This window comes from Nanorana parkeri, unplaced genomic scaffold, assembly GCF_000935625.1.
Source record: "Nanorana parkeri isolate BGI_ZX_2015 unplaced genomic scaffold, ASM93562v1 scaffold1791, whole genome shotgun sequence".
NCBI lineage: Eukaryota > Metazoa > Chordata > Amphibia > Anura > Dicroglossidae > Nanorana > Nanorana parkeri.
The window spans coordinates 188,616-198,084 of record NW_017308059.1 but is presented as its reverse complement, the minus strand read 5'-3'; the positions used below and the strand labels follow the sequence as shown (position 1 = coordinate 198,084).

The following is a 9,469-nucleotide window of genomic DNA, read 5'->3' as shown; positions in this document are numbered from 1 at the left end:
TTACACATAACATGTCACCAACATGGGTATACTTAATTCTAAGTTCTACTCAATAAAAAGAACCTGTTCAGAAACAAAGAACAAAGTCCGGCATTTTCTTTTCTGTATCACAAAAAAAGGGGTCTATTCACAAAAGGGTGAAGAGTTTGGAGAAGGCAGGAGAAGGGAACAATCTAGGACAACATAGCTGAATTGGAAAGTGAGCTGAATTGGAGAATTTTTCCATTCTATTTTGTCCTAGATTGTTCACTTCTCCTGCCTTCTCCAAACTCTTCACCCTTTTGTGAATAGACCAGAAAGTATTACGTGTGACAGAAAAGTTGTTAATTTAGCCATAATAAAGCCATTTCATGAAAAGTTTCTTCAGAACCCATTTCACATCTTGGTTCCTTAGGCTGTAAATGAAAGGATTCAGCATAGGTGTGATGATGGTGTAAGCCATGCTGGCAATGCGATCATACTGGGAGGCGTAGTTTGATGGTGGTCGAAAGTAAGTAAAAATGATGGTACCATAGAACAAGCAAATGACCATGAGATGAGAAGAACAGGAGGAGAAGGCTTTGCTTTGGCTGCTGCTGCTTTTCATTTTCACTATAGCCCATCCAATTAGCATGTAGGAAATGAAAATGAAAAGGAATGGAATGTTACCAGCTATAGAACCTTCAGTGTATATTAAGAGCTCAGCTAGTATGGTACTAGAGCAGGACAGTTTGATGAGGGGTGTCACGTCACAGAGAAAGTGGTGGATCAGTCTGTCCTCACAGTAGGTTAATTGTGAGAGACTCAAACTATGTAAACATGAATGTAGAGATCCTGCTACCCAACACGTGGTAGTAAGCATAACCATAACCTTCTCATTCATTAATGATGTATAACGTAAGGGGTTACAAATAGCTAAATATCGGTCAAAGGCCATGACTGTCAAAAGGAGAATCTCAGTGACCCCCAATAACAGAAAGAAGAACATCTGCAGGAAACAGCCAAGGAAGGAGATTGAGGTTGCTCCATGAAGAATGCAGGATAGAAGCTTGGGAACTGTTACCGTAGAGAAAGAGATGTCCACTACTGACAGGTTCCCCAAGTAAAAGTACATCGGTGTGTGCAACTGTGGAGAAAGTTTAATAGCACTTACTAGAACTACGTTAGCTGTCCATGTGAGGATGTAAATGACCAGAATGGTGGAGAAGAGAGCAGCACAGTTGTATTGAAGGTCTGAGAAGCCCAGAAGAATAAAGCCGGAGGTTCGATTGACTTTTTCCATCGTAAATTATCTAGTGTAGTGCAAGTCTGAGAGACCAAGAAGAAGAAATGTAAGGTTAGATTTAAAAATTGTCTAGAAAAGAACAAGGTCAATGGTTGATTTCTTCATGTATATGGGTCTTTCTCTGTTACACTATTCCAGATATTGGTCATTGAATAGTTACTATGACAGATTATATTTCTCTCTTTTGGAAATGAATGAAGCCCTTCCCCTAAAACCTAATCAGCCTGAAATAGATCATGTACAAGACTGTTCGTACATTTGTACTGCTCTTATAGTACAAAGCCTTTGGGCAGCACAAGGGGGAGCATTGTGTCTTTTGAAGTGATCTTGAGGTGAACTTATGTCCCCAAAACCAAAAAGTAAACTGCCACTCAACCGATAATACAGAAATTTGCAGGTTCTGATGTCCAACAGAGCTCCAAAAACACAGGATGCTCTGTAATGCAACCAGCGTTCTGTTGTCACTGACTGTGGACTGTCCCTCACCCATGCCCTGTCTTAATATTGGCTACTGAATCCGCTTATTGGCCACTGAGTGCATTATAGAGATACAGTATACAGGATTCGGTGGTACCCTGGAGGTGACTGTAGTGTGAGATCAGTGGCAGTTTACTCTATAGGGTCACAGGTTTAACTTTAAAGTGTGCAACTTTCCACCAAATCTTCCACCAGATCTGTCTTTACTTGGCCCAAAAGAGCATTTTATTTTTATAACCCCCCCCCCCCCCTCCCCATTTATATATTTGGTTTCCAAATGTTTTTCTTTCTCCTACACTCACTGAATCTCATTTACCATGCAGTTAACCAACCATTATGTGCATCTAGGTCTTCTTAGATGTGCATGGACTGAAATCTAATACAAACCTCCCCCATTCTATTTTCTGCTTACAGCTTTTCTGTTCTTTAATTTTGTTGCAAATATATCCAATTTTAGGCTCGCTTTAGGACACTGTGATGCAGTAATACTACAATCACTTTGTACACCAGAACCGTCCCGGTCTGTTGTTTGTACACCAGAACCGTCCCGGTCTGTTGGACAAAGCTAAAGACTATGGGGTTTATTTACTATAGGCAAATAGACCGTTCACTCTCTAAGGGAATTCTCACTTCACAAGGGATTTTTTTTCTTAGCTTAGTGAATGAGGTGCAAATTCACTTTTCAAAGAATATTACATCACGTGCAAGGAAAATATATCAAGCATGTACATGAGCGAACAATGGAAGTCAGAAGCGCTTCACCTCATTCTATAAGCTTAGGGAAAATTGTCTTGCAAAATGAATCAACCTGATTGCCTTTAGCAAATCAACCCCATTGACTTAAGCTGCCTTTTTCCTGCGCCTTGAGAATCAACTTGGTGGGTCCTGTTAGGGATATTGAATGGTAAATTTAGTCAGTTGAATTGGGCTTCTCTCCTCCCAGGCTCAGCTCTCATGTTGTGGTGACTGACATGTACACTCACTGGTCACTTTATTAGGTACACATTTTGAACTGCTCGTTAACACAAATATCTAATCTGCCAATCACATGGCAGCAACTCAATGCATTTAGGCATGTAGACATGGTCAAGACAATCTGCTGAAGTTGAAACCGAGCATCAGAATGGTGAAGAAAGGTGATTTAAGTAACTTTGAAGGTGACATGAGAGCAGCAGTTTGTTTGGGTTAAAAAGCCTTGTTGATGTCAGAGGTCAGAGAATGGCCAGACTGGTCCAAGCTGATAGAATGGCAACAGTAACTCAAATAATCACTCAATACAACTGAAGTGTGCAGAAGATCACCTCTGAATGAACCTTGAAGCAGATGGGCTACAACAGCATAAAAACGCACAGTGTGTCACACCTCTCAGCTAAGCATGGGAAACGGAGACTACAATTCAAAAGGACTCACCAAAATTGAAGAACAGAAGATTGTAAAAATGTTGCCTGGTCTGATGAGTCTGATTTCTTCTGTGACATTCGGATGGTCAAATCAGAAGTTGGCGTAAACAACATGAAACCATGGACCCATCCTGCCTTGTATCAATGGTTCAGGCTAGTGGTGGTGTAATGGTGTGGGGGATATTTTCTTGGCCAATTTGGGCCCCTTAGTGCCAGTTGAGCATTGTTTAAATGGCACAGCCTACCCGAGGATTTTTACTGACCATGGACATCCCTTTATGACCACAGTGTACCGATGTTCCGATGGCTACTTCCAGCAGGATAACACAACATGTCACAACGCTAAAATGACCTCAGACTGGTTTCTTGGACATGATAATAAGTTCAACATGACTCAAATGGCCTCCACAGTCACCAGATCTCAACCTAATAGAGGACATTTGGGATGCGGTGGGACGGGAGATTCACATCATGGATGTGCAGCCGACATATCTGCAGCAAATGCATGATGCTTTCATGTCAATATTAACCAAACACTCTAAGGCACATGTGTCAAACTCAAGGCCCAGGGGCCGAATCCGGCCTACCAGGCCATTTCCTAGACTTCTACTTTCAGATCCAGGTATTAAGTTATTACTAAAACCAGTGATAATCGAATGCAGAGGCAATTATGATAAAGATTAGATACATTTATATAGTCTTACAGCCCCTTTGAGGGCAACCATAATGTTGATGCGGCCCACGATTAAATTGAGTTTGACACCCCTGCTCTAAGGAATGCTTCCACAACCTTGTTAAATTAATGCCATGAAGAATTAAGGTAGTTCTGATACTAGCAAGGTGAACCTAATAAAGTGGCCAATGAGTGATAAAGCTCCATCTTGTACAATGTATTCTTACATAGCAGGCCCTTGTTGTAAACCTTTTCCAGGTTTGTTAGATGCTCTGACCAACAGATCCAGCAGAACATCACTGAGTCTCTATAAAACTTGTAATATGATTATACATCTTCTGGGGGCTTCTATTAGACTTCAATAATGAATTCACCCATCAGTCTTTAGATTCATATTGGGTTCTGTATTTCACTTACCATCTCCTGATAGAAGATAGAGTTCTGTCAGACAGAAGGCAGCTCTCTATATATAATCTACGGCTTTCTTTCCTTCTGAGCGTTGGGTGTCACCAGGGAATGTTGCACGTCTTAATCATATTTTTAGAATTCTCTTGTGTTCTCGCTCCAACCTTAATAAAGAGGATTGTTATGAATACTACAAAATAATACTGATCCCATTTTTATTTAGAATCTTTCACCAATTATAAACTTAATACAAAATTAAAAGCCAATCTGCAGCGAATCCAGACAGACAAAATCTTGCCCCTATTTAACGCATTTGTAAGACCTCAATTTGCACACAAGTTCAGTTTTGAGCTCACAATAAAATTATGGTTCGGGAACGGGAAATATTGCAGAAAATGACAACCAAATGACTACAGAGTACTAATAAAGTCTAAGAATATGTGGGTTAACCCCTTCCCGACCGATGACGGGATTATCTCGTCACCTTCGTTCAGTTCGTTAACTACCAGTGACGGGATAACCCTGTCATGCGATACAATGAGAGCTGGTCCGTGAAGGAACCAGCATCTCATTGAGTTACTGCTGTTGATGGGTTCCACAGGGTCCGAGGCAGACCTTCAACAGCAGCTTAGGTGGTCACAGTTCTGTGATCACAGCCAGGGCGGCAGCAGCCCACTGTGTTGTGTGCTGCTGGAGTCGGTTGTGTGTTTACAAATTGATACAAAGTATTCTCAACAGAATACCATATTCTAATTAGAGAGTCTAACAGGATTATTCACAAAAGGGTGAAGAGTTTGGAGAAGGCAGGAGAAGTGAACAATCTTGTGATTGTTGGGCAGACCTTGGGCAGGACAGCAGTGATGTGGTACTTTTCAATAAATTATCCCAGTGGAATCTGGTGTGTGGCCATCTTTTCTTTTGTTGATATAAGCTCATATTGGAGCGAGGATGTGGTCCCAACAGCAAGCACTCTGCTCATTCCATTCCTGAGCCGTGGAGAAGCGGTGCTTACCCTTGTGTGTTCTTGAGCAATTACACTTGGACACATAATAAATTCAGTATGTAACAGACAGCAGCGGCTTAAAAGAGAACTATGGGGTAAGTGTTTTTTCCCATAGTTCTCTTTAGGGTTACGGGAGGATGTATACTAACCTCCCCCCGTAACCCAAAGCTCAGTATATAGCGGGCTATTGCCCGCAAATCCGCGGTATACTGAGACCGCCGCAGCTGAGACGGATCCCGACAATACTGTCCAGATCCACCCAGCTGCGTGAGTGACAGCTGGCTCTGCCTATCTAGAGGCTTCGACGCTATGCAGCTAGTAAGGCGCATGCGCGAAAACGTACACGTACGCGCGCAACAACGTGCATGCGCATGTCCTTGGCGCCAGGCGGGCTATTTAAAGATTGCCCCTGCGTCTGCACCTTGCTGAGAGATCTGCAGCTGTAACCTGCATCTGTGTTTCTGCTCCTGATACCTGTTTGACCCAGCTTCATTCCTTACTCTGCCTGCTTACTGCCTGCCTTGTGACCTCGGCTCATCCCTGACAATTCTTCTGCCTCCTGATCTGGTACTATTCTGCTCGCTAGTGTATGACCCGGCCTGTTCCTGACTCCGCTTCTGTCTCCTGCTTATGTACCACGCTGACCGCACGTTACCGATCTGGCTCGTTCCTGACTACGCTTTAGCCTCTCACACAAGTGTCGTCTGATCTGCCATCGACCACACGCTGTTACACATACACATACACACACACACACACACACACACACACGTGTGTGTGGGGGGGTTAGGAATCAATCACTCTCCCTGGACGCAATGATTGTACATCCAGGGAGAGTGTTTTCTAACCGCATGTAATCATATCACATTCCATTACATGCGGTGTGCAGGCGTTTACATGGAGCTGCTGTCACCTGATCATTTACTGGAATAGGTGACAGCTGCCACTTGTAAACGCCAGATTAGGGATTTCTGCTGCAGTAAAACGCAAGTTTCTGACGCAGGAATCCCTAATCGCACCTAAACCTATAGATATGAAAGGGGCCGTATTGTGTGTATATTAGTGTCTGTAGTACCAAACCAGTTATATTTTATTTTAAAGTATGAAATTTGGCAAGCGGCCCCTGAGACGGAGGAGGCTGGGGGCGAAGACGGAGCTCCAGTCGGGCGGCGAAGATGACAAGGTGACCGTGTCGGGCGCCAAGGATGAGGAGGCCGTGTTTCAAAGAGGTCAGGCCGTGCAAGGTAAGAGGACTGTGCTGGCAGAGACCAGCATAGATTATGCACAGCCCACCAAAGAGTCTCAGGTGTGCTGTGCAATACTCTTTGGTGAGCTCTGCAGGATCCGTAGGGGGCTCTACAGCCTGCAAAGCCCACCACAGATCCTGCACAACCCCCCTAAGATGCTGCAAAATCTGTGGGGGGCTTTGTCGGGTCTCAAGGGGCTTTGCAGGATCTGTGGGGTGCTTTGCCTGGTCCCAAGTGGGATTTGCAGGATTCATAGGGGGCTCTGCAGCCTGCAAAGCCCACCACAGATCCTGCAGAGCCCACCAGAGATCGTTCACAGCCCACCTAAGAGCCCACCACAGATCCTGTAGAGCCCACTACAGACCCTGCAGAGCCCACCTGAGACCACAGCCGGGTGGGGTAAATTTAGTGTGTGTGTGGGGGGGGGGGGGCACCCTAGTTTTGTCTTGCCTAGGGCAGCCCCAAACCTAAATACACCACTGGCAACAGGCACTCGTGCCCCTCTCTATCTCTACAACTACTGTTCCATCTCCAGTGGGGCTCAGACGAGAGCAGCAAGGGAAGACCTACCTCGTCACTTCAGGCTCATACCAAGGTACGTGACACACTTTCTGTGGTAAAAGGTCAGCAGAACAGGAATTGTGGGGAAATCTCCAAAGAAGCAAGGCGACAGCGGATTTTGTTCAGGTCCTGATGAATGAGCTCACATTCCAGAGCTAAAGTATCAATTTTAGTCATTAGGGTGGTTTTACTCGCCACCACTCTGTAATAGATCTGCTCTACCTACCTCTCCGGTGTCTCGGACACGGAGGGTAGCTCCGCCCCCGGTCTGTCGACATCACGCCACTCCGCCCTCCTCCTCCACAGCTTAAGCAGCAAGGGTTCACTTGTCTGTTGTTCCTGCAATGAGTGCGGACGCCGGACAAAGCTCCCTGCTGACCCGCTCTCCATCCTGAATGATAGGCTGTCCCCAGGGGACTCTCCTGAGCCTGTATACCCTCCTGATCCTACTGGGACTTCTTGTGCTTCACAACACAACACTGCTTCTATACTAGCTTCTACAGCCAGGACACAGACTCCAGGATTGCATTTGCCTGTGAACCAGTGTACTCCTAACAGCAAGTATTGATTACCCCAGCTGTTACTTGCAGGGCCGGATTCCCGGCAAGGCCGCTGAGGCCCGGCCTCGGTGCGGCACTGAACAGAGGGGCGACACAGGTTTGAAGTCACATGAAGTTCCGGGCGACGGGCGGTAATTTATTTTCTACATTTAGCTCTGCTTTGCACAAGCCGGGCTAAATGTAGAATGGGGGAAACCACTTGTTTCTTTACAAGTAATCTCGCCAATGTCGCTGAGATCACTTGTAATTAGACTGCCGGTCCGTCCTCCCCCCGCCATCCCCCTCCCTCCCCTGCACCTACCTCTCTACATTCTGCGTCCTCCCGGCTCCATCCTCGCCGCCGCCGTCTTCAGGATGGAGAGTGGTGGGCAGAGCAGCAGGGTTAAAAGTAATCCTGCTGCTCCGAGTAGACAGTGAGAGGGGAGAGCTGTGCTCTTCCTCACTCACCTGTCACAGGAGTTCCAGTACAGTGCTGTGCTAGAACTCCTGTATTGGAGGTGACAGGTTCAATAAAGAGAACCTGTCACCTCCAAATGCTATCACACAGTGACTTGTTAGCTTCTGTGTGATACCAATAAAGCTGGTGAAAAAAAATTGATAAAAAAATAATTACGTACTACCCTACGACAGCTAAGAACCGACGCAGGAATTAAATCCTTCCCATACCTCCAAGAGCATACCCAACTCCCAGGTAGGGAAATCTTCAGGTACCTCCAGATCAAACATTTTGTTACTGCTTTCACACCACAGCAACCCAATCCCTTACGGCTCTCTCCATTTGAGAGAGTTTGCCACACCAACCCACACACCCCGGGACTCATCTCACTTCTCTAAGCCGCACTGATCTCCCCCACAGATACGCCTCCTCCCTCCTATGTCCTCCAATGGGAAAAGGACCTAGAGTCCCCCCATTGATGAGGACATCTGGCAACAATCTTGGGCAAATACTAAGTCCAGCTCGCGCTGTGCAAGCATGTCGGAAATTAACTACAAGGTCCTCATGCGTTGATACATGGTACCAGCCAGAGTGGTTATCTATAACCCGGATTGCTCCCCTAACTGCTTTCGTGGCTGGCCGGAACCAGGCACCCTTTTCCACATATGGTGGAGCTGCCCTCAAGCCTCGTCCGTTTGGGATGATGTGTTCGCCCTCCTATCGTCACTGTTCTCAGAACCCCTCACCAAAGACCCATTTCTTGCATTGCTTTACTGTAAGCCTGAAGGCCTCCTCCGTAAAAACAATTTAATCTCTCCATGCATATATGCACATCTGCAAAGAGGGAAATTGCTAAAAATTGGCTCACAAAGCCCCCTCAGTATCCACAGTGTAACTAACCACATCAACTGGGTTATGTCACAGGAAAAAAGAACAGCTCAACTCAATGACCATATGAGCAAATTTGAAAATACTTGGTCTCCCTGGATTGATAAGTACTTCACCTCACCTACCTCGCGCCGACTCTGTGTTATATAATTGACCTTCAATACCCTCCTACACATATCACACCTACGTGCAACCAAAAACCTCTCTCACTCATCCTTTTCCCCTCCCGCCTGTCTTCCCTCTGTCTTCCATTGTCCCCCTCCCCCCCTGTTGTTTTGTCAGTTAGCCATGTGAGGTGTCGCAGTTTGACACGCTCGGATACCCATAATGGGGGCAACCACTGGGTACATTCCAGTCAGAGTGCATGCCATCTCTCTACACGCTGGGTCGCTACCAGCACCTTTGGGAGTAGAGCCTTGAGCTCCATTTATCGAGCGCACGTCATAGCGAATAATGGTGGAGCCTTCTCCACACTTACCATAGAAAAATTGAGAGAGTTTACCCCATGTGTGGCGCTTGTCAGAGGTAAGGGGAAAATGCGGGGGGGGGGGGGGG

General features: G+C 45.9%; 1 protein-coding gene across 1 annotated transcript in view; it reads right to left on the bottom strand.

Moving 5' to 3' along the window:
* Positions 1-328: 328 nt before the first annotated feature.
* Positions 329-9,469, bottom strand: part of LOC108799706 (olfactory receptor 1G1-like) — a 15,637-nt gene continuing 6,496 nt past the window's right edge. The window contains exon 2 of the mRNA XM_018571604.1: positions 329-1,146. Coding sequence (XP_018427106.1) covers positions 329-1,146 — 818 coding nt within the window. The remainder of the gene's footprint in view (positions 1,147-9,469) is intronic.